This window comes from Gouania willdenowi, chromosome 6, assembly GCF_900634775.1.
Source record: "Gouania willdenowi chromosome 6, fGouWil2.1, whole genome shotgun sequence".
Lineage (NCBI taxonomy): Eukaryota > Metazoa > Chordata > Actinopteri > Blenniiformes > Gobiesocidae > Gouania > Gouania willdenowi.
This window is the reverse complement of record NC_041049.1, coordinates 23,816,670-23,843,291: the sequence shown is the minus strand read 5'-3', so window position 1 is coordinate 23,843,291 and position 26,622 is coordinate 23,816,670. Positions and strand designations below refer to the sequence as shown.

Below are 26,622 nucleotides of genomic sequence, written 5' to 3'. Positions count from 1 at the left end.
AATGTATGCTGTCACAGTGGGCTGCCACCACTAGTAAACATCATTAGTGATAATGAAGCAGTGAGCAGTGACCTCTCCAACCTCACAGACACAGTTGCGTAACGACCTCTGATGAATGATCCTGAATTAAACGAATGGATGCACGAGGCACTGCAGCACCAGTTCAGACCTACATACATCATCCCATCACAGCAGTGATGTCAGCGGGAACAGTTGGTGACAGTCCCCTGGTTGTGTGCAGCTCATTGTACTTGTCATTGTGTGGATTCATTGTATTACTGTGAGCAGTGGGTCTTACTCTTCAGGTTTGATCCCCAGTCGCTCTCCACGGTCCATGTTGAGAGCACCGGCCCCCTGGCCGTAGCCGTAGCCTTTAGGGCCGTATTTCTTCCCATAGCATGACTTGCAGTAGATCTCTTGGTCGTGACTGGCCAGGGTGGTGCTGTCTAAACTCTTCCTGCAGACCACTGAGAAAACACATGGAGGTGGTCAGTGAGAGCAAGAAAAATAAATGTTCTGAGCCAAGAAAAACAACACACCGCATTCAATTTGGAAGTGTTTTAAATGACAAAACCTAAGGATTTGTTTAAATCCTCTTTCACATTAAAAGTTCTCATTCTTCATTTATTTTATCTATTCATTTATGTTAAAGATAAAAATAAGTACAGCTTTTTCCTTAATATGTTCATCTTGAGGAGCATTCTTTTCCCAGAGGTGACTAAGTTTTTCTGCTATTTGTACTTTACTTGAGTATTTTCATTTCACTTTTTACTTTTACTTAGGGCTGGACGATTTTGCCTAAGAAAAAAATCTCCAGTTTTTTAAAGAAAAAAATGAGTTTCGATTCGATTTCAATGCACTTAAAAATAACTGCAGACATCAGATATATTGTCAAAAGTGCAACTTTATTGCTGTGATTGTCGTCAAGAGTTAAAATGAATAGAACAATCCCAAAATAAAAAGTAAATGAGGCTCTGTCATTCAACAATTTCAAGCTTTAACCCAGGTTTAAGCAAAAGTGCAACAGCACCTTCACAGTACATATTTTATAACATATAACATTACAATTAAAAAAATAATAAACTCTTCCCTTAGCATCTCAGCATAGTGTGAATTAAACATTAAACATGCCTGTGGCACACATATAGCTACTCAAAGGGTAAACACATGTAAACAAAGAGGGGGCTGGCTCACATCACGCTACGGTAACCCACAAGGACAGAACGCGAAAAAGTCAGAAAACTGTTGTGGAAAAAGTTTAATTTATTTTTTAAACTCGATTTTGCAAAATAAAAATTGTTTTTATCTACAAATTTGATAAATCTTTTTTTTTTTTTGCCCAGCCCTACTTTTACTCCTTACTTTTTTAAACAAATATCTGTACTTTCTACTCCTTACATTTTAAAAATGAGCTTGTTACTTTGAAGACCTTCGAAGATTATGTCACAACGTAAAAAATATGCAAAATGTTGGTAGTTTGAGTTTTTTTCTGTCCTTTAGTTTAATCGTTAACATTTTCAAGTAGGGCTGGGCGATATGGCCTTTTATAAATACCGCGATATTTTTAGGCCATGTCACGATACATGATATATATCTCGATATTTTGCATTACCCTTGAATTAACACTTTGATGCACAAAATCACACCAGTATGATGATTCTATATGTCTACATTAAAACATTCTTGATCATACTGCATTAATATATGCCAATTTTAAACTTTCATGCAAAAAAGGGGATGTCACAACTAAGTCAAAGTTGACATAACTGTATTTATTAAACAGTGAGTGGCTCAAACATAAAATTGTCAACACGTTCTGTGCAAAATTGTCACAGAGACATTTCAAAACAAGACATTAGTGCAGGATGCAACTCACATGGCATTTCAAAACACAAAATTAAAGTGCACTTTTTGTACATAATGCCACTACAATATTTTAAAACAAATAGTGCCCTTTTGTGCATGTTGTCATTAAGATGACATTTCAAAACAACACTAAATTTAAGTGCACCTTTTGTGCATAATGCCACTAAGATATTTATAAAAAAAAAAAAAATCAAAAAAAAAAATCAAAAAAAAAAAAAAAAAAATCCGCGAGTTTAACGGTATGGTCATTTTCAACACCGCACAGACTACAAGCTGCGATATATCGAGTATATTCGATATATCGCCCAGCCCTATTTTCAAGTTTTAAAAAATGTTAAACTCAAAGCTGCTCTGAGTTTTATTGAGTGTTTGCACTTGATTTTTTTTTTCTTAACACATTTTATTCATAATGAGTGCTAAGTTCTCCAGGTGTTCAAATGTAACAGACTTAACTTGTTTTCATGTCCCAGTTTTCTACAAGTTCTTCAATAAATAAAATATGGAATTTGATGGTTTAAAAACCCTGTCTTACTTTTTACCTTTAGTACATTTAGTAGCACAAACTTCTTTACTTTTACTCAAGTAAAGGAGCAACTTCAATACTTTTACCAGAGTCATTTTTTATTTAAGTATCTATACTTTTACTTGAGTACTGAAGACAAGTACTTTTTTGCAACTTCTGCCTTTTCCTGGATTCCAGTTATTAAGCAGGAAACAAAAAAACAAATGAAATAAAAATAAAGATACAAGCACTTTTTCTTTGAGGACCATGTTAAACACAGAGGCTGTTTTTTAGTCTGAGGTGCCCCTGGGCTTCTTCATACAATGGTCCTGCCTGTGTCAGTGTCTGATACTGGTTTAAAGTTTCACATACCTGAAAGAAAGTCTCCATTCGTGTTTCTGAAGTCCTGAGCTGCGGTATAGAAAAGTGTCCTCAGAGAATGTGATACTCCGTTCTGTAATCGTCCTATATTTGATTCTCATAAGCTGTAGTCCTGGTATTATGTTTACTCGTTTCTATTTCACACTCACTTTATCTTTGCTACCAGACCTGATTACATACAATATCCAAAAGCTGTCTTACATCCACGGAAATAAAAATAAGTAATGTATTCATTACTCTCATTCTTTAAAAATACATTATGAATGTCCACAAATCCTCTATCAAAACCTGCTATGTAGCAATGAGTATATAGTACGAGGCACGCCTCTGTAGGGGAGTTTATTCTACCAAAAGCCAAATCGAAATGCCTACTACAACCAACGTTCACTTATAGAGTGACTCATGCATGGAACACACTGCCAAAGGAACTATTACAGGTGGAAAATGTAAAGGTATTTAAAATATTATTAAAACAGTTCCTTCTAGGCATACATGTATGAAAGTGTTCTATTTGTGTCATTAAAGCTGCTATCCAGAGTTTCTGAGAAACGTCTCGATGCCCCCCCCAAACAGCCTCACTTCCTCCCACTGCCTCTCCCTATCTATCAGAAGCCACGCCTCTACTTTTCTGCATGCGCATCGCGGAACATAACAAGGTCGCATTGATATAGGTCTATGGGTCAGGCAAGAGCCTAAATCATATTTACCCATTTGCTGATGTGATGCGCGGCCTTGTTTCCGTGCACAGTTCACTTTGATTGACAGTCTTGAAAAGATGAAGTCAAAGCCTATTGGCTGGGTGATCACGGCGATCGTTTCCATTTGTATAGGGGTCTATAGGACGAAGGAGGGACTTATATACATTGACGTATATGATAGACCACCCGCAGTAGACCATAGTAAAAGACTAGCAGTGACGTGCCGTCAGGGTAGGCAAGGTAGGCAGTGCCTACCCAAGGGTGAATTGATATTTTGATTATTTGTTTTAATTATAATATAATTATAAATTATTTATTTTTCCATTTCCAATAGCCTACAGTACCTATAAGTTTGAAAATGTCTGCATTTTGTGCATTTCATAGCCCAAATTACTAAACGGCGCTATTTCCTGGAACAGCTGCACAGTCTCACTCCGCTGTAAGGCAGAGGGAGGCCACACCACCCTCCCAAAGGCACATTGCTGCTCTGCCTCTGTTCCCATTGCGTGGTTTTACATGTTTGCGCATGCGCAGTCAGGTCCCCAAGATGACAACCATTTAAGTCCAAAGGCAGTGTAGAGAGCTACCTTTGGACATAACCGCGCGATGCTAAATGCTATACGTAAGTTCACAGTGCATTAGTGAATTGATATTACAAGACCGCTGCTGCTACTTTATCTAGCTACTGGGCGGGATTACACTACAGGCAGGATGACAGCGGTAGTGACGATAAATAAACTATTTTTGAGGAAAAACGACAGCTTTTAAAAGATGGGAGACCAACACCTGAGCTACCAGACCTTCAGCAAAGGTAAGGTCAGAACATTGTTGGTATTTTCCATAGTGAATGGTACAAAAGGAAGGATTGGCTTTGTGGATGCTCCTCACTGAGGATGTTCTAAGTTGTTGTTGTCATTTTCTCTGTGTTTCCAACACAAACAACGGATGCGCTGCCGTGTCATGAGATAGATCTTGTTGGGAGAGTATGGAGGTTATAATAAATAATTGTTTGTTTCTTTAATGGTGTTGTACAATGTTGATTTTGTTAGATGGCTTAATACTTGTTCATGTGGATCTTGTTGGGTTTTTTCTTTATTATTATGAATTTTATATTTTGATAAGCACATTGAGATGACTTTGTTGGAAATTGCTTTATACAAATAAAGTTGAATTGAATTGAATTAACACTTGCCAGCAGAAACATATGAAATTGTCATTAGTGGTCTCGATTTGCAACGTGCCTACCCAACACTAGTGGTCACGGCACGTCACTGAAGACTAGTTAGGTATATTTTCTCATTTTAAAAAAATGATACATTAAGATAGATTTCTCAGAAACTCCTGATATCAGCTTTTAGGAACCTATCTGAACTATGAAAATAGCAGCGATTTGAGAATGTATAACGTATTGTATTGTATTATGGTTGAAAATGGAAATGAAATGGAGTTTGTGTTTGATGAATTTGCATTGGGAAAATGTTTTATGATTTTTAGAAAACTTATTACTAGGGATGGGAATTGCCAAGAAAACAAAGATTTCTTCTGTAAAAAGAACATATTAACCAAAAGTACAGCTGCACTTATTGTTATGTTTTTAAACGGTAAAGCTTTAGTTAGCCTTTGTTTACATTTCTATAAATGGACCTTCAGAGACGCCGTCCCCGTTGTTACATGTGACATCATCAGTCGTGTGTGTGTGTGTGTGCGTGTGTGTGTATGTGTGTGTGAGTGAACCAGTGTGAAAGAGCAAACTAAAGACATCGATCAGTACCAGTCCGTCTCCCATGTCTGATTACTTGTTATGAGGACGTAAACTGTCGCCGAGGTGTGTGCAAAAAGCAACTTTTGCGCGAGTGTACAGAACCCAGAAGTGAGTAGTGTAGCAACAGAGGCACTACAGACACGGCACGGAGGACAGCACAGCTGTGGGTGGAGGAGGTGGATTCTCTGAGGTGGACAGCAAATAACCATATGGTGGAAGGAGCTTCACTTGGTGCTAGCATAAACACAATATACAGGACCTGGAGGAGTTTATCGTTACGTATTTGCAACATAAGAGAAACCGCTAAGCGGAATTGAAATACAAGCAAACAAACAATTCCTAGGAATTGGATTACTGGAAACCAGTTCTCAGAAAGAACCGGTTTTCGATTCCCATCCCTACTTATTACTAGTAAAATGAACTGATTTTTGTTTTGATGATGTAAATGTAAAATTATTGTATAGGAGAAAGATACTTTTTCTGTATTTTAACAAAACTATTTTATTGGACCCCAGGAAGAATAGCGTCAGCTTGACTGCGCTAATGGGGATCCACAATAAATAAACATAAACATAGTATTCACATAGATCCATTTGTCATGTCTTTCTAACGTCCATCCTTGTAAATGTGTTAAATCTAATCTTTCTTATGTGACATGTGACCAACCAGAGCAGAAGTACTCACTGCAGAGAAAGCAGCTTTTGTGGAAGCTCTTTCCATCACACTGCACCTCCTCAGCGTGGTAAACTGTTCCACGGCACGCCGCGCACTTGTTGCCTCCTCCCCAGTTTGGCATTGTGTGTTTCTGAGAAGAAATAGATAAAGACCAGTAAAGCCTGAGGAAAGACAACTGTTAAGATGTTCCTTCTTCACATGAAGATGTAATCACTACTGTAGTCTGGGTTCTTTTCTTCTACAGAACATCAGATGATGTTTTTAATCGTCAAGTCCACTAAGATGAAAGAATGAAAAGCATGACTTCAGGAAAGAACTTCCACACACACACAAAGAGCAGTCAGAACAAGGTCAGCTTCAGCAACAGTCACTAATACCCAGAGGAATGTGAATGTGTGGCACCCAGCCCTACAGTATTAACCCAAACTACTGCAAACTGTGAGGATGAGGTCAACAACGTTAGCACATAAACCACAGCTCCAGCCTCTCCCTGTCTCACACACTCCTACTATAGTTTACACTCACAGCTGATACCAGTCAACACAGATGACGTCAGCAAAGCAAGATTAAAGATACAAGTGTTTAAGGACAGACGGTAGACAACAAACCAGTTGTGTGAGCACAACTGGTTATTACTTTTCAGTCTTGGAATTTTACTTTTTGTCTTAAATATTATACAGCAAAGTAATATATGTACAGAGACTTTACACCACAACATGCCAATGTTTCATGTTCAGTTTATTTGTTTCAGTCTAAAAAAAAACATCAATCACAACTTAAATATATGTAACAAGACTGAAACAAAAATGCTTATATGCCCAACATAAATCAAATAAAGCTGCACACATTCATCGAATTTTAATCGTGATCACGATTTTGGTTGCCACGAATAAATGAATCCGATTGTTGGCAATATTTATATTTAAAATACGGGCTCTGCACTCTGTAATAATGTATTTATTCTGTTAGTCTTTGGAACATTTTAAGTTCTTGGGTTATTATTTTTAGGCATTATACTTTTGAAGCTTTATTATGCTAAAACTTAATTTTGCACTGTGAACTGTACACATGTTTGTTTAAAAGTAGTGTGATAAAAGCACAGATTGTTTTCCTAACATGATAATTAATTGTGATTATAACTGTGATTACAATATTGACAAAAAACAAAAAACAAACGTGATTAGCATTTTGACCATAATCGTGCAGCCCTATTACTTAAAGTTACCTTTCTCAAATATTACACACAAAAGAAACGCAAGAGTTCATTCAACAAGTACATTTGAGTTGTTTTTTCAAATAATGCAATACTTATATATACTTTATTTCACTCATACACACATTGTTGTGTTTAAATGAAGAAAGACACTTTATAATGAATAATAATACTATATAAACGTGTTTTATAATTAGGTAGGAGATTAATAACTAATGTTACAAAGAGCAGCACAAACAAACCGTGTGTTATCCGTGCAGGTTATAACATGTATGTTATTTCACAGTGTGCACACTGAAATATAAAGATAACGACATAAAGAGTGAAATAAACGCTATTGTAAAGTTGTATCCACGATGAAATGGTTCAGGAAAAAAAACATAGTTACCTTAAGTTGTGTTTGAAAAGGTTTTAAATCCAATACGGGGTTCAGAGAGAGAGAGAGAGAAGAGCTACATGAGCAGCTACTGGACTACTGCACTGTGTGTGTGTGTGTGTGTGTGTGTGTGTTTTCCCAGGGGGCGTGAACTAAACACTGCTGCGTTTGCGTGCATTCAGAGAAAAATGCTCCTTCTTCAGCCTGTATTTATAAAAAACAACTATTATTATCCACCTTTTTTCACCTGTTCTCAGTTCTACTCAGTACAGGCTATGTCATTTTAATTTAGTTTTACTCGTTGTCTTTTATTGTATTTATAGTAAAGAAAAAACCGTGTTGGGAAGGTTACTTTCAAAATGTAATCAGATAAAAATAACAAATGAAATGCCCAAAAATGTAATGTGTAATCCCTTACATTACTCAATCTGAGTACTAATCTGATTGGATTACTTCCACATTGAATTGGATTTTTAAAGTGTATGAATGGGACCATAGTTAAGAAGAATAAAGAGAACTATTGTAAATATAATTGTTTATTTAGCTGTCATTTAAATAAAGGCCGTAGCTATTGATAGTTATAGCTACGCCCCCCAATGGCCAAGTTAGGTGACATATGTGCACCACATGACTTCAACTTCCGTCAGTTTTATTTTAGCTTACATTTATTTTTAGCTACCCCGCTAACCCTTTTATATTAGCCCTAACCCAGGAAATACCCTAAAATGTTTATTGAAAGACTTTATTTTAAAAGGTGGAATTTGCCGTGTTAAATATGTTAAAATGAAAACATATATATGACAAAAGTGGGATTCGAACCCACAACAGCAGAAGGAAGGATTCTTGAGTCAGGCACATTCTATCACATTGTAAAAAACAGGCACATTATGGGTACGTGGAAAAGGTCTGGAAAACATACCCGTAGTCCCAGGATTTATTGATATGTATCAATAGACAATTCGTTAATTAAATATTGTAACTTACATATTCCATGGTTGTGATTCATCCTTCGGTCGTGTAACACAGATAAATTATTCTCTGCCCTGACCATTACATTGCTACCCAACATAGTATCAAAGCTAATGTTAGCATGCTAACAGTGATCAGTGAGGTTCTGCCTGGTTGAAATATCCAGAAAGTTTGTAAAACTTCACTCTTCAGCGGAAATGATTTCCAGACAGAGCAAGTTTTTTTAGTCGTTATCTCAATGCATCCTCTCAACAAACGCATTCTTACCAGTTTTGGCTTCAGCTCTGCTTCCCGTTCCACGTCTGTCTGAGTCCCACGGCTGGTTTTACGGCATCATTGACATTAAGTGATGCAAATAGATTTTTTTTTTCTTTCATTGTAATATTTAGTGTGGATGCCAGAAGCATCTAAACTAAAATTGTTATACATTTTTCTTCCGTCTGCATTAACTCCTCTTACACCGTTTATCCCATTTTGACAAATAAGCGATCAATAAATTCAGAAAGTTCGCTTTTATAATTTGTAACTTTTAAACTTTTTGAACTTATTACATTTTGTCTTTTCCATTCATTTCTATTGGAAATTTCAAGCCCTTCATCCCCAGCCATTCTTCAACCAATTTTGACCATTTAACCTTTAACATGTTCAGCTCCTACCTTCAACCTATTTCAACTTTATCAATCCTTTTCAACTTTTTTTTTAACAAATTTCCACCTTTTTCAACTATTTGAACCTTTTAATCTCATTTCAACTTTTTTTTTTTAAACCCATTTCAACTTTTTTCAACAGTATTGCTAATTTTCAGCTAATGCTAGGTTAGTGCTAATGCTAGGTTAGTACTAATGCTAGGTTAGTTCTATTGCTAAGCTATGCTAATCAATGCTAATGGTTACCAATGCTAATGTTGCATTTTCATCAGGAAATGCAAATATTTCAGTTACATTTGGGCTTCTGGGAAATACATCACGTTGCCATGTTGAGAGTGAATACATTGTGAAACAGAGAAGTAATGTCATGTAATTCATTGATTTCAACAATGTAGCTGTAATCCAATTATTTAAATATTTAAACTGTAATTTTAACAGATTACAGTTATGCATAATTTGTAATCTGATTACGTAATGTTACGTGTAATCTGATACTCCACAACACTGGATATAGCTATAGATACTATACACACACACACACACATTTATATTGTATGTACAGTATATATGTTCAAAACTCCATCTCTCAAACTCTCTGTACATCTCTGTACCAAAGATGCGTCTAATTTATGTTTTGACATCTTAACATACTGTTTGGATTTTTTTTTTTTTCAACATGACATGTTCTTTTATTATTAACAATAAAACAAGATACTGTATTTACACCTCATTTAAAAACACAAGCTCACATCTGTGTGCGGGAGAAAGATTTTGTGCTAAACTGATGAAATTCTGTAGGAAAAAGGAACTCAGGCTTCCTGTCAAAGATTCCAGGAAAAGGGACAATAGACTGGAATAAACAGTCCATCCTGTGTCATGTTTTTGGTTTCTTTCTCTAAGTTTGTATCTAGTGACAGGATGTTCGACTTTAACTCAAAAATATGTTTTTGCTACTACAATTTTATAATATCATTGAGCAGATGCTTTTATCCAAAGCGAAGTACAGCATGAGCAGTTAGGGTTAAAGGACTTGCTCAACATCCCACAGTGATGGCCCAAGTTGGATTTGAACCGGTGACCCCCCAATTACAAGCCAGCTTCCTTAACCATTACTAGTTGAATTTGAACCCTGAGATGGGATGTAATAGGTGAACCACAAGTCTTCAATAAACTTGTCAGGATGGGGTTTTATTTTGGAGGGCAGGCAGGAACTCTTGGCCTCCCTCCCAGCAGCGTTCTTCTGCTGGGCACCAGCTGCTGGTGATCGGTCACCAGCTGATTAACTGCTGTGTATCAATAGGGGGGCTTTGGTTCAGTTTAGTGCTGGGACATTTACTTCGTTATTCACTTGTGACCCGGGGCCTCATTTATAAACGCTGGTGAGATAATGTGCACACCTCCACGGCAGCTCTGACCCTGCCGTACACACAAAATCATAAGAAACAGGAAACTCCGCCCCCAACAGGAGAAGGATGAAATTAATGACAGCTCTGTGAAATTAATAGAATTTGTGTGAAGTAATTGAACACGTTGAACATTTCAAAACACATTATTTGAAGGATGCATTTGCAAAAAATTATACTGACACCTGCAGGGAGTGAGTGACGTGCGCGCACCTACAAATACAGTTTTATATTAATAATTGTAATCAAAATCACATGATCATTGTGCAAAACTGCTGATCAATTGGCTGCAACACCTGTAGCTGTTATAAAAAGGAACACACTCCAATGCGTAAAGACACACAATGGCTTATTTGGCACTGCTGGAGGATGTGATGTACGGGATACACCGGAGGGAGAGGATCTTCAAAGACCTGCGAGAGACAGGATCTGCCTTTCTGTCATTCATAACGTGGCACCAAATTATGCTCTCCTGCATGTCCACCTCAACAATTAATACCTCCACTGAACATTGAATGAAACTAGTTTTATTTGCTCGTTTTCCGTCTCGTTCCACCGTGAAATTTGTATGAGTGAATATTCACTTAATTCATGTCGACTATTTTCCAGACTAGCGTTCCTGAGTCTACTAGCTTCCAGGCTAGCATCCCTGAGTCCCCTAGCTTTCAGGCTAGTGTCCCTGTGTCCCCTAGCTTTCAGGCTAGCATCCCTGTGTCCCTTAGCTTCCAGGCTAGCGTTCCTGAATCTCCTAGTTTCCAGGTTAAGCCAACGTCGCCGCCAGTTCCGGCTGCCAGCACCAGGGCGCCAACATCGTCATCCAATTCCGGCTCCCTGCACCAGGCCTGCCTTTGTCCGGCTTGCCGGAGTCTTCTTCATCTGTCTCGACAGAGGTGGTCCCGTCTGTCTCGCCAGGGGAGTCTCCTTTGTTTGGCCCGCCGGAGGTGTCACCGTCTGTCTCGCCAGAGCCCTCTTCATCTGCGCCGCCTCATGGAAGGCCGCCAGAACCCAGTCCTATGGTCTTGCCTGGTCTTCCTCGGGAGAGGCTAACAGAACTCAAGAACTTTCCTCAGGGTCTGCCCTGGTCTGCACTCAGTGAGAACTCAGTTCCTCATCCCAATCTGGCCTGCCTCAGGAGAAGCCACCAGAGCCCAGTTCCTTGTACCTGCCTGCACCGCCTCATGGGCGGCCACTAGAGTCCGGCTCCTCGGCCTCGTCTGCGCCGCCTCATGGGAGGTCGCCGGACTTACCTTGGATTTCCACTGCATAACTGCCGAGTGATGCTGCAGCCCTCTGCAGCAAATACGCAGCACTTCTATTTTTCCTGGATGCTGGAGCTGTGCTGCAGCAAGTTAACAAAAATAAGCCCGTGTGGGACAGGAAGTAGTACATAGACAAAATAAAATATCCAAATTATTTTCAAAATAAAATACGTGTTCAAGGGGGGAAGCACCGACCTTCTGGGACCTCCAACGGGCCCATTTCGGACTCTATCCAAAAACCGAGCATATATTCGGACTCAGCTGCTGGTGATTGGTCACCAGCTGCAATTGATTAACTGCTGTGTATAAATGTGTTGGGACATTTACTACGTCATTCACTTATGACCTGGGCTCGGTTTCATGCCAGTAATTCCTGGATCGACAAGTTTTTTTTTTGCTTTTGGACATTGTTCTTGTTTACCCTTGCTCCGTTGTTCTTGGTTTTGCTTTTCCTCCCTGGACTGACCACCTATGTGCCGAATCCCTGCTTGCCTGACCATGCTTAAGAAAACAATAAATCTTAGTATAATGCACCATAATGCATACTTTATTGATCCCAGGAGGAATTGCTTTTTTACAGATGCTCCAGAAACATTTCGAATGAAAAGAAGAAACACTACAACATAGAAAAGAAACAGAAAATGTACAGTGCATACCTCGAGTAAAATATAATACAAATGTACAATAACACAGAAATACTTAAACACCAAATTAACCCTGAATACTGCCTTCCTTGGAATGGGGTTTGTATTTGTTTGCAGAAAAATGTTTCATGTGTTTGTATTATGTATTCAAAAGCCCATTGTTCCTGTTGCTTAGAGTCACTGTCCTGCTTGTTTCGATTCATCCCATGATGTGATAACAGCTGGACTTTAGGGCCAGTCATGAGTCATGACATAGTGATAGAGGGCAACACAGAAAAGTCTCAGTGCTTCAACGGACAATTATAAAAAAAATTCAATTCTTAAATATGAAAATACAAATCCCAAAGGGCAAGTAACCAATTTTTCAGTGAATGGTGAGAATAATTTCCTAAAATATACTTTATTCAGAAAAAAAAGTTGATTCTGTGGAGTTAAGAGGAGTTAGAGAGAAATATAATTAAAATAAATGTAAAGATAGATTAAGTCTTTTTGTATTTCTTTATTTTAAGATGAGCCTTGAACTCAAACACTAAGAAACATCCTTTATCTTACTGAGCTAATTAGCAAATGGAAATATTACAATGTAGCTTCAATAAATGACTAAACTGACTAGTTGACTAAAAGGCAAAAATCCAGTTACTAACACAAAAATATACAAATTGCTTCTAGGCCGTATTGAGATGTCGATCATTCGTTTTCAACAATGATTTTGTCTCCCAAAGTGAAAATCTGATGTTTAAAAATAGTAATTTTTAGTATTGTCTCCAACTGTTTGTATGAGAGTGAAATTCACATTGCTGTAAATACCTGTGAAGCTATACAACCCCTGGTAAAAAGTTATGGAATCACCAGTCTTGGAGGATGTTCCTTCAGTGGTTTCATTTTGCAGAAAATAAGTAGATCACAGACATGCCACAAAACTAAAGTCATTTAAAATGGCAACGTTCTGGCTTTAAGAAAGACTAAAAGAAATCAAGAAAAAAAAAAATTGTGGGAGTTAACGATTACTTTCTTAGATCAAGCAGAGGGAAAAAATTATAGAATCATTCAGTTCTGAGGAAAAAATGATGGAATCACCCTGTAAATTTCCATTTCCAAAACTAACACCTGCATCAGATTAAATCTGCTCACTAGTCTGCAGTTAAAAAGAGTGCTCACACCTTGGAGAGCTGCTGCACAAAGCAGATTGACATGAACCATGGCTCCAACACGAGAGATGTCAGTTGAAACAAAGGAGAGGATTATCAAACTTCTGAAAGAAGGTAAATTATCACGGAATGTCGCAAAAGTTGCTGGTTGTTCACAGTCAACAGTGTCTAAAATCTGGACCAAGTACAAACAACATGGGAAGGTTGTAAAAGGCAAGCATACTGGTAGACCAAGGAAGACATCAAAGCGTCAAGACAGAAAACTTAAAGCAATATGTCTTGTAAACAGAAAATGCAGAGCAAAACAAATGAGGAACAAATGGTCGGAAACTGGAGTCATTGTCTGTGACCGAAATGTAAGAAACCGCCTAAAGGTAATGGAATTCACATATAGAAAAGCTAAACATCATTAACATCTAGAACAAAGTTACAATGGGCTTAGGAAAAGCAATCATGGACGATGAATGACTGGATGAAAGTAATATTCAGTGATTAATCGCAAATCTGCATTGGGCAAGGTGATGATGCTTGAACTTTTGTTTGGTGCCGTTCCAATGAGATTTATGAAGATGACTGCCTGAAGAAAACATGTACAGTACATTTCCACAGTCACTGATGATATGGGGCTGCATGTCAGGTAAAGGCACTATAGCAGTCATTACATCTTCAATAAATGCACAAGTTTATGTTAACATTTTGGACACTTTTCTTATTCCCTCAATTGAAAGGATGTTTAAGGATGATGTCATAATTCATCAACATGATAATGTATCTCTCCATAGAGCAAAAACTGTGAAAATTTTCCTTTAAGAAAGACACATAGGGTCGTTACCATGGCCTGCCAATAATCCGGTTCTCAATCCAATTGAAAATTTGTGGTGGAAATTGAAGAAAATGGTCCATGACAAGGTTCCATCCTGCAAAGCTGATCTAGTAACAGCAATCAGAGGAAGTTGGAGCTGGATTTATGAAGACTGTTTGTCGCTGGTTAAGTCCATGCCTTAAAGACTGCAAGGTGCAACAAAGTACTAATGGTGTGTTTTTTTTTGTCTGTTTTCATGACTCCATAATTTTTTCCACAGAATTGAGTGATTATGTAATTGTTTTCCCTCTGCTTGGTCTAAGAAAGCAATTGTTATTGATTACATTTTTTTTCCTTGACAGACTGCGCACAGACTGAAAGCGGATTGTGCGCAGTGCACCGTACATACCGAGGTCAGAGGGACCTCCACAGAGTCTGTTCCTTCTGAACTCGTTTGTGCCTTTATTCTGTTGCTTCTCCACCTCGATCTCCCTTTTTCTTCTTGCTTTGCCAGGTAACCGCTGTGCCAAAAGCCGCATTAGAGATTTCTGCTGGAATGTCCACCATTGCACTTTCCCTACTCTCAGATGGTGAACTCGCATTGACTTTTGACGAGCAGCTCCAGCAACCAATAGTAATGCCCAAAACAGCCAATGGATCGTTCTGTTGGTAGATTTTTGACCAAATGATACCAAAAAAAAAACTTACATACTGCAGCTTTAAATACTTACGGTCAACAGTCAAAAACAACAAAGTGTGTAGTAAAAGAAGTGAAGAAGAGTATGAAAGGCTGGAACAGGTGGGCAAAAGAATGAAAGGTGAGGAAAAATGCGAGGCACCTTTAGGATGATTGAATTGTTTTTGCAGCTGAGGTCATCTGGCATGTGACTGGACTTTAGTGCAAAATTTGGTAATAATTTGTGCATGGAAACTAGGATTATGTCAGAAGAAGCGGAACAATTTCAATTAAGTGTGTTTATAAAACAAAAATAATTTATGAATATGAATTTTATGAAAAACCAAAGTATATTATATTACAACCTAAAACTAAGAGTTTTAGCATTGTTTAAAGCTTCTGTGTGAAGAGATGTGTACAGCTCTGCAGCCACCAGTGGATTCCAAAGCTCTAATGCTTCACACAGAGAGAAAAGAAACTATCAGTGCTGAAAGAGCTCTTAGATTTCATATTGTGGAAAAGTATGAATCTGCAGTGAAAGTTTATTGTGTCATTCAGAAAGAATTTATTGTAGCAGAAAAGAAGCAGTGATAATAAGAAACAGACCATAGCAGGTTGAGCTGCTGGTCATGAGTACATCAGAGGGAGGGGAACCCAAAGGGAGGCCAAGGCACAAAAGAGGAAAGTTCAACCACAAATAGAAAATAAATGAAAAATGACCTTTTGATTTAGAATTTTGTGTGAAATTATTCAACTCTACACACTGTCTGGTTCACATTTTCCTCTGATTATTATTCAAGAATGAAAATGCATCACGTGTAAATCGTGTATTCTGCACTTTGGAAAATTTTGGTGTTTTATTGAAATGTGTGACCCAGTGATCAGAGCGGTATAGAGGATCTGGGTTTTAACCCAGAGAGAGTGAGCATAATCACCACTGTGGCTCCTTCAGATTGACCTTTGACCCTACCTACAGTAAATGCTCCCCAGGCATCACACAATAAAAACCACTGAAGAGGTACGAAGTGACGGACCTAAAGATAGAGATGGAACAGAATTGAAATCTTGGAACATTTTAGTCCAAGATTTCAGTTCCATCTTGTTAATAAAGACAAAGATACATTTTGATGTGTTTTTATTACCCAAGATCTATTTTCAGCTTGTCATTGTCTCGTATTTGTTGTTAAAGGTCCCATATTATGCTATATTTCATCCATCTTCATTTGTTCTAAAAACCTCAACCTAGTATTTGAGGTTTATTTTAACAAACTTGCCTGTTTTCTGGAGTTTTAGCCCTCTGAAAAGTTACTTTCTGACCAATTCTAAAACCAGGCTGTTTGAGTGGGCGTGTCTATAGACGCGGACTCCACACAACAGTTGATCACTAGCAATTTTTTTTTTTTCCTATTGACACACTTTATGTTTTCAGCCCAAAAAATGCATATTACAGTAAAACACATGGCTATTTAAGCGGCTACTGTGATTGTGTCAGAACAACACTGTCTCATGAAGTGTGTGCGCCGTGCACCAGCAGCATGTCTGCAGAGCCGAAGCAGCAACAGCAAAAGCAGAAGAGTTCAAACAGTTCAAACACTTACCGGAGCTGCTAGGTCGCTTTCTTGTCATCTCATCTAGTGATTACAGCAATAGTCCATTCAAGGTGATAGTCCACTGTTTTGTCCAACCGCTGCACTGCATTGTGTCACAAAGACTCCTATCACCACTCAGAGGAGGACAGCCTATGAAAATGACTCCTTTGGTTACGTCAGGACAGGAACTGAATCTCAACAGCCTGTAGGAGCACCGATTTACCAGTGGGTGGGCTGCAGAGACCATGCAGGAATTGCTTGTTTTCCTCAATGTGGGAGTTGGCAGGCTCGGGGAGGACCAGTTTATAGATGTAGAGATCAGAAAAAATGTGTTTTTCATAATATGGGACCAATAAAGCATGCATAACAGGGTCTGCGCTCCCATCCAATGGAAGCGCATAAATAAATAAATAAAAACCACTTTTCTCCAAAAATCACATACTCATAAATAATTCTACATGACCCACATGGCTAATTTTTGTTCAGATTGAAGTAGGACCCTCAGTGATACTGAGTGACAATGATTAATGTTTTAAATACAGAAATCTATAGTCCGCCCAAAATAATCCTGAGAGATTTACATCAAATATAAAGTCAATTCTCATTATCAAAGGCTATACAAGCAGAAATAATTGAACTAATGTATGGACATCAACTGCAGCAGGTTTGATGATAATAAACATTAGATACACGTGTTTTTGTACGAAAAAGTTCAGGCGGAAGCCCACTTTGCCACAACTGCGCCAAAGTCTTCCACAAGTTGAGAAACAAGTTTGTAACTGAAATGTGTCAGTCAAATTTATTTAATCATTGTTAGACTTGTGTTTGACCACGAGATGTTGCAATTTGGCTTGAAATAAACACCATCCGTTTTTTTATTCATGTTTCTGCTGTGCCCTTCGCAATGCTGTTTTTGGTTCCACTCTTTGAAGCCATTATGCACGGTTGTTATTCAGCAATGCTTTGACCAATCAGGACGTTTTACACAGCGTTGGAAGGCTGAGAGCCTGTAGAAATTGGTGATATCAAACACTGATAGGGCTTTTCCACCGGGCAGGAGCTGGAGCTAACTTAAAGCTAGCGCGTGTTTTGGCTCCAAGCCATTCTGTTTCCACCAACATAGCTCCAGCTCTCAAGAGCCAAAAACCAGAGCTACGCTGGCCCCACATAGCTTCTGGGCTACAGCTCAGCTCTGAAGTGGGTGGGTGTTAGGCAGGGTTATCGACGGTTCTCCAAAAATGAAAAGCAGCCATTTTTCTAAGCTGGCGAGCGGCTGGTCACGTTAGCGCAAATCTGACAAAAAAACATTTAAAAGTGAGTCCAAAGTGAGTGAAAGAAGACAGAGCAGTGGTCAGAGGAGGAGAACACTGTTTCCTGGTACTGTGAGTGTCTGAAGAGATTCAGGGGAAAGTGGACGGAGCCCCACGGACCGAACAGAACTACAGCCACGGAGGAACTCGCCCTGAAGAACTGTTAATAATGGTAAGTTTTATTTCACCCTGTTGTTAAACTACTAACAATATTCGCTTGCTGCAATATTCCCTCATTCATATTATGAATGTTACGTCTAACGTGGTGCAGGCTAGCCAGTTAGCCGCTGGTTAGCTAGGAAACCATAACAATACTTTAATATTCCTGAAAGCAGCAATAATATTTCATTGATCTGTATTCAGAACTTATTGTTACACAATGATCATGTAATAATTAGTGTTGTGGTGGTCAAGACCGGTCTTGGTCTCGAGACCAAATTTTAAAGGTCTTGGTCTTGTCTCAGACTCTGAAGCATTTTGACTTGGTCTTGTCTCGGACTCGGGATTTTCCGTCAAGATCGTTCGAGACCAGCACTAATTCCTGCTATTTTTAAACTTTTTTATAATGTGATAACACGGAGAAGAACGGGATAAAACAATCCTTTATTCATTATTTAATCCACCCCGTATAATGACCACAACCTTCCTAAATGTCACTGAGTGACGTGTGTGTGGCTACGGTGTCAGTTTGGACCGCGGAGCGCAAGGGAGATATGAACTAATCACCGGTAAAAATCCCAGTAAAACTCCTGAAAACAATCACCAGTAATAAATATTATCTCCCTGGTAAAGACAGTAGCTCTAATAACTGGTAAAATGATAAACTGATGATATTACAGCCTGTGAAGGCTGGATAGGGGACGCACTTACTCTGCTTCTGGGTCCTAGTGCCAGCCGAGCGGTGAAGCCTGTTCCGTTTACCGTGTGTACTGAGGTCCGTGTGTGTCTGTGTGAAAGTCCGCATGTTTATGCCTCTGTCCATCCTCTCTTTTCATTATATCCATGTCTTTTAAGGCTTTATTACATAATGTCGGCTGTAGTCCGGGCCGCCGCCATCTTGGTTTATGTCGTCACCAGCGCGTCATCGCCGCAGAGTTGCACAAGCCAGAATGACTCAAATAACTGTAAAGAGGTCTTATATTAGTCTATTATCTTTTTAAAGTGGTGTTTTTTTGTGTGTCTTTAGACTCCAATTATGTATATAATATGTTCCCCACAATATAAACAGGTTCACAATATAATTATTTTTATAGTTTCTGTTTCCACTGTATCCAGAATAATAATAATTCTCAACAAGAACTATTGATTAATTTGTTACATGACTGTTCCAGGGGTTTGAGTTTGTTTTATTTAGTTTCACATCTACCTGTAGATCTATGTTTTTTACACTGATGACAACTTGTTTGTAGTTTTATTTCAGAAAGTTTCACTTTTACAGTTACAGTTGGAAACCTTTGTTAATTGAATATCCAGTTATATTACAGTAACCAAATTAAACTATATCAACTAAGTGAATTAATAAAATAACCTGTGTAAAGGCTTTTTCAAACTAAAAAAATATCTTATGAAATCTGTGACCTGTTAAACCTGAACAACTGAAAGAATCAGAATCAAGAATCATTATTTCTTGGCAGAAATGCTTTTAAACACTTGCTGTACATTCAGCTGACATAAAAATCTAGTTTTCAAATATGTAGAATAATTGTGAATTTATCAGTAGTAGTTTTAATATTTTAGTTAATTTTTTGCAGGCACCTTTTTTTTTTGTCCGTCAAATGTATTTAAAATAAACTAAAATTAAAGAGAGATGTTATTTAACTGTTGAACCTTGCCATAATTTTATTTATTTATATATTTTTTTAAATTGAAAAAAAAATGTTTATGGTCTTGGTCTTGGTCTTGGTCTCGGCTTGTCTCGGTCTTGGTCTTGACTCGGTCTCGACTCCCAAAAGTCTTGGTCTTGTCTTGGTCTCGGTGCATTCTGGTCTCGGGCAAGTCTTGGTCTCGGATAGTGTGGTCTTGAACACAACACTAGTAATAATACTATTGAACTATGTGGTAACAATTCATTCATTCTATGCAAACATCAACATGTACAATATTATCTGTTGGTCCATCCTGAAATATCATTATACACCATTTACTTGAATTTATATTTGTTTATAAATAAATGAAACTATTATTAACAATTAATATTTTCTATTCCTGGACAAAACAAGGCTCACACTTAATCAAAAATCATTGCACACACTATTATACACTTGTTTTACCATATTTGATTTACTATCTAGAAGTTTGGGGAAATACATACATGACGAACATCCAACCGTTATTCATAATGTAAAAAAGATCCATCAGACTGATACATAACGCAGGATAAAGAGAACACACACATGGATTATTGTTAAAAACACCAGATCTCATCAAACTCAAAACTGTCCAAATGATTTATAAAACAAGTAAAGGTTTATTTCCAAAAGCGTTGCAGAAAAGTTTTTTTTTTTTTTTTTTTTTTTTTTTAGAGAGAAGGGGAATATAATTTAAAAGAACTACATTTCAAGATTAAAAATGCTAGAACAACAGTCAAAAGGATAAATATAACAATGTCAGGGGTTAAATTATGGAACTGCGTAAGTGATGAAATAAAACATAAACCAGTTTAAAAAGCTTTTTAAATCATATATTGTTAGTAAATATAAGAAAGAAGAGTAACAATTTGACCAAAAACATGTCATATATACATTCATGTATATATGTTTGATGTGAATGTATAAACTGTATATAACGCTTGTGTAGATTATATGTTAAAATAGTAATACAAGCTAAATATTTTATGTGATTATCTAGAGAGCCTTGTTTAGTTTTATTGTGATAAGGTAGGTTTGCATAAGCTTTGCTTCAACCTACACACTTTGGCTTAAGGATTACACAATTGTTTGTTTTTGTATTTTCTTATTGTGGAGACTGCCAAATTAAATAATAAATTCAAATATTTTTAATGCTTCTATGCAGGAAAAAAAGGAGGAAGATGTTAATGCAGATTTTCTTCCTTGATCAGTCAGGGACTCACTTCATAGACCAGGACTACGTCCATGGTCCATAACCTCCAGCTCATTATGAACTCCTCAGCACTGGTTGGACTGGTGTTGGTTATGGAGCAGACAGCAGGCTTTGGCCCTTTCTAATAGAAAACCCACAATCCTTTTTTAAGTCAATGTTAATATATTTTGACTTGTTTTGTACATCTATTTTACTTTGTGTAAATAAAATTACTTATTTTGTATTCTACAAGGACTTCGTTCATTGTTTGTTGCCTACTTGTAAGCACACGTATTTTATTTTTATTCAGGTATTTAATTGCTCTTTACATAGAGAGGGTCCGTTGGGGCTGAAGAGGTTAAAAAGAATTGGTAAGAGGGGAAATGCTTCGCATTACGCTTTGATTGCTAGTGAAATAGCATCAAAGCATCATTGGGAACGATTTCTGCTTCAGTGTTTTTGATCCTGTTGATCAGAAGGTGTCTCTTCCACTTCAGTCTTTTTGGGACTGTCACAAACTGGATTCATTTTGGAAAGCTGGACATGACTTTTTGAATAAAGAATTCAAAAAAAAAAAAAAAAAAACTTTTTGACTTTTGAGACTTTGTACCTTGTTAGAGTTGGCTGTCAAAATAAATGGGAAATTTTCACTTGAAATCATACATTCTCAAAAAAGATTCAGTTAATAAAAATAAATGTATGTTTTAAAGTAAACAAGACAGGGTCAGATATTTAAGAGACAAGTACCAAAAACTTTATTTTCACAATAAGCCTTTTTGCTCAGAAACAATAGACCAGTAACAAAACAAAAAAAGTCACTTAATAGCAAATGTAAACGAAACTTTTTCATAAAGGAAAAGAGCAAAGAAACACATTCTGTTTACTTATAATCTTTGTCAAACACATTTTTATTCAATAAAAAGTGTACGAAAACCTCACGCCACAACACGTGTTATAACAAAACATGTGGGTTGACCCAGAGTGCAGCAGTCAGTAAATGCAGAAAAGAAAACTGAACTAGAGGATCAACCTTTTTACACTGGTATCGATCAATATATCCATATCAATATTATTGATTATCAATCCGTCCAACACTTACTCCTTAAGGTCCTCCCAGATTTCGTAAAAACGCAAATGTGAGTACTGGAAATCTGTCGTTATCGCCTTTTGAGGAGCACTCTTGAAATCATCTTGCGACCCCCACTCGGCAACTTACTACCCCCAGGGGGTCGGGACCCCTGAATTCGGAACCACTGCACTAAATGACTCCAAAATACACTAAATAGCAAATATACGCAAAATCACAGAAAAATACACAAAGGTACTACAAAATATACAAAAGCACATGAATACACAAAAAACAGCAGAAATACACAGAAACAGCAAATATACATCAAATGACAAGAATATACAAAAAGGAGAACAAAAATATGATCTTATTTCCTATCGCTTGAGGGGTATTCCATAAAGGAGGGTTAAACTCTGAGGCTATCCATGAACTCTGGGTCAACATACCCCGCGATGGGAAACTCTGGGTATCTGATTCCATTACAGCTGGTATGAAGTGGGTCAATAAACCCTGAGTATGCAAACCTTGGGTTACTTACGTGCACGCGCCCGATAAAAAGCCATCATCTATGGATCAGAGAATACTCAAACTGCCATGACAACCAAACGGAAGAGATTGATTTATTCACCCTGATGGTGAAATAAGCCGGTGTTTGAGGAATATGAGCCTGTTCTAAATGTGCGTTCAGTCTTCAGTGACAATAGTGGCCTAAATCACCTGTAATTAGTCACTTTTTGGTCCCTTCATCACTTTAGTGGCGTGACGAGCGGTGAATAATATGAATAAAATGTGTCTGAGGAGACGTGGCAAGCAGCATAGGATGGCTGCATAGAGAGCCCTCCTGTTACACTGGATATAAAGACAGTGACTGCCGCTTGATATCGAATCAATTATATTGATTTTGAATGTAATATTGTCGCCAGAGTCATATTGACGTCCTAAAAAATGCCATAAGAAAAGCGGGACGCAAACCCGCGACCCATCACTTCCAAGAGCAGCGTCACAATTCACTGCACCATCATACCTTCAAAGAAGCGTGATCTACAGATTTAACTGTATAAGAACATAAAACAACAATCGAGCCTTAAAAGTGGATTCATTTAAATTATCATCTCCTCCTTTATATTATCCACAGGTTTGTATTCAGAGAACTTTACTACAGACGTCAGTAGATTTTTTAATGCAAATCAACCTCTCAGTGACTTTCACTAAATGATCTGTATCCACAATGTTAGAAAAAAAACTGTTTGCACAAAAAAAACAAACATTAAGCAACACGACATTAGTAATGATGTGAGCACGTCTGTGGTGTGTGATGTTACTAATGTGTTTCAGAGAAAAGTGTTAAGGTTTAATAAAGTGTTAAGAAACGGTGTTCAGGTGGGCGGAGCCAGGTAGAAACCCAGGATTTCTTTGATAAAACCTGCCAGTGACAAGGTTTAGTTCACGGACAATGTTGCCATGGTAACATACTCAGAAGAACATGTCTCGCGTTTAAAAATGGGATACTCAGAGTTTCCCTCATACTCAGAGTTTGAACCTAACCCACTTTATGGAACACCCCCTTGGTTACCTTATTAAGCTTCCTAATCAATAAAAAAATGAGCCATTTTTGTGTTTGTCTACATCTAGATTTCAAATTCTTTTAGCGATAAAATGTTTGAAAGCCTGATATGAAACATTTTAATAACTGTTAACTACATATGTGTAGAACTGGACATAAAACTGTAACATGGTTCCCCAGTTAAGCATTAAATTATATTATATAATTTCTATACAATTCTTAGGGCAATTGGAATTACAAAGTCATTGATCTAAACTCAATTACAATTTGATAACGATTATAAGAGCAACAGATTTTTATCAATTACACCATAGCCCTAACAAGGAAACCAATAGATGAGAACAAAGTAGATAGTAGATTTAGTGTATTTTACAACTGATTTAAAGATTCAGGTTTTAAAGGGTTTTTAATATAAAAATGAAATTATATAAACTTTGTTTTCAATGATTTAATAACTTATTAAATTGCCGTGGTTACACGTCCTGGATTCCATCGGAGGATGAGGACATCTGAGCAGTTAACTTCAAAGGAGCAAGTTTTGGTCCCACATATCAAAGCAGGAAGGCGACACACAAGTGAGTGAACTTATTCAGACAGCGTCAGTACAGTCAGTCGTTAAAACTACAGACATGGATCCAAACGTACACAATACAGTGATGCAAATTCAGATAGCGTTGGTAAACGAAACTTGTTTAAAGCTCTGGTATGAAGAAGAGTATGAGAATTTAACTTCTGAATTCAAAGTTGAGATGATGATGCTGAAAAATGAGAACCAGAGTTGTAGAGAAGAGTTGTATAATCTCCAGCATCAGTCGGATGCTACAAACGTTAGCGTCTCATCACAGCCTGGAACTGAGAAGCAACGTAATGAAGAGATTGTGAAACTTCAGGAGCGAATAAGAGATCTGGAGTTGGAACTGAAGGAGGAAAAGAAAGCAGGGGAAGCCTCCAAAAAGCAAGTGGAAATGCTCCGAGAAAATGAAAGCGTGCTGACTTCTATGAGTGAAAACTTTGAAGAGATAAATCAGCAGCTACAAGAAGATAGAAATAATTTAATTGAAGAAAATGCATCACTTGTTGCTGTGATGGAGAAAATGAAAGATCAGGTCAACGAAAAACATTTTGTGATTAAAAATCTAAAGAAGGAACTGTATGATCTTCAGAGTGAAATGGATGAACAAACCAATCCCTTTCCTCTAGAGATCCAACATGAGAAAACCAGGAAAGAGTTCAACAAACTTTACTGGCAAAATAAAGAATTGGAGTTGGAACTTGAAGTAGAAAAGCAAAAACTACAAGCTGCATTGGAGCTGTATGAAAAAGCTCAGGATGAGCTCCGTTTGATGCAAAGCTCCACGAGGGGAACCTTTAATTCAGGAATTGAGCAGCTGCAAGAGGATCACAATGTTCTAGTTCAAGGAAACAATTCACTTGTTGCTGAGATCAAGGAAATTAAAGATCAGATGCGTGGAAAGGATTTAGAGATTCAAAGTCTCCACCAGCAACTGAGTGATGTGGAACAAAGGATGAAGAACCCTGAAGAACAGCCTCCTGAAGACAATGTCCCAGTGACAAAGGATGGATGTGAGCATGAACATGCACATGTTCCCTCAGGTGAACCTTTGGAGCTGCAGGCTGGGACCAACTCTAGCTCTGCTGAGGGGCCACAGGCAGGAGGCTTCTGGTCCCGCTGTGCACACACACTACGTTCAAGCCGTGTTGGTGTTGCAGCAGCCACGTTGTTTGAGCTCTCTTTTAAAAAACCTGTTTCATCATTAGTAACTGTGACAAAATTAACACGGTGCCAGAATCTGCAGAGCTTGATTAACTAGAATGTTTGTTTTTTGTTATTGAGAACTATCCTGGTTCCCAGTTCAAATATGACCAGTAGTATAGACAGTACATGCCTTTTTCCTCACAGGGCTGAGAGGAGCCAGCTGAGGTTTTTAGTGTATTGTTCTGTCAGTTAGTGTGCGTTTGGAGTCATTTCATACCCCAAATAAAAAGAACATATTCCTTCAATTGTCATTTGCACATTAGTTGTTTTTCCTGCTGTTTTTTTCTTCTAATTTGTCTGTCCTACAGTCGTACATTTTGCACTGTTATCCTATGTTGGGATTTAGTTTTGTTCTTACGTCTGCTATTCTATTGTGTTGCTGCAACGTGTTTATTTCCCCTCTTGGTATTAATAAAAGAGTATTCATTTCAAATTTTGTGTTTTTGTGTGATTTCGTTGTTAATTTGGGCTTTTGCATTCGATCATGGCTCAGTGGTTGAGTGGATCGTCCAATTACTCAAGGATTGGGGGTTCAAATCCCGCTCCATCCAAGTCATTGTGTCCTTGGGCAAGGCACTTTATCTACATTGCCTCGTGTGAATTATGCATTAATGTTGGTGGCAATCAGAGGGGCCGTAGGTGCGAAATGGCAGCCACGCTTTGGTCAGTATGCCCCAAGGCAGCTGTGGCGACATTGTAGCTTACCACCACAGGTATGAGTTTAGTTTGTGAAGATGTGAAGGATAACTAACTGGGTGTACATTCTGGATTTGACTAAAGTCACACGCTTCAATCATATGGATTTCTTTAACCTCCATTCATGGTCTTTGAGGATCCTTTTTAATACGTTTTTCATTGTTTTATGCATTATTGCCACTATTGAATAAAATATTGGTTGTATTCTATATTTGTCATCGTGTGCGATTGTAAATCAGTTAACGGGCGATTTAGGCAACATTGATTGAACTGAGTTTATTAAATTTGAATGATCCTATGTGCTGAGGTTGAAGCTATACAGATGTCGCCAAAAAACTATCACAATGGACAAGTGTATTTGAAGATTATTATTTACAATGAATGGATATGGAAGTAATACGAATAAGAACATGAATGATCATTAATTATGAATACATTTGATTTTAACCAGAAAAGTGTCAAGGTAAAGAAGTATGTAGGTCTGACTATTCTGATCATATTAATGACATTACTAGAGGAATTAAAAAGAGCCAAAGATGCATAAAAAACATATTGAG

At 37.7% G+C, this 26,622-nt stretch overlaps 1 protein-coding gene across 3 annotated transcripts in view; it reads right to left on the bottom strand.

Annotated features, from left to right (window-relative positions):
• Positions 1 to 16,757, bottom strand: part of csrp2 (cysteine and glycine-rich protein 2) — a 29,387-nt gene extending 12,630 nt beyond the window's left edge. For 2 of the 3 annotated variants that reach the window (XM_028449221.1, XM_028449219.1), the window contains exons 1-3: positions 7,486 to 7,631; positions 5,894 to 6,014; positions 299 to 467 (exon numbers count right to left, since the gene is read on the bottom strand). In XM_028449221.1, the coding sequence (XP_028305022.1) occupies positions 299 to 467; positions 5,894 to 6,005 (281 nt within the window). In that variant the 5' untranslated portion in view covers positions 6,006 to 6,014; positions 7,486 to 7,631. Of the gene's footprint in view, positions 1 to 298; positions 468 to 5,893; positions 6,015 to 7,485; positions 7,632 to 16,619 lie in introns of those variants that run through there. The other variant, XM_028449220.1, reaches the window with a different exon arrangement.
• Positions 16,758 to 26,622: the final 9,865 nt, after the last annotated feature.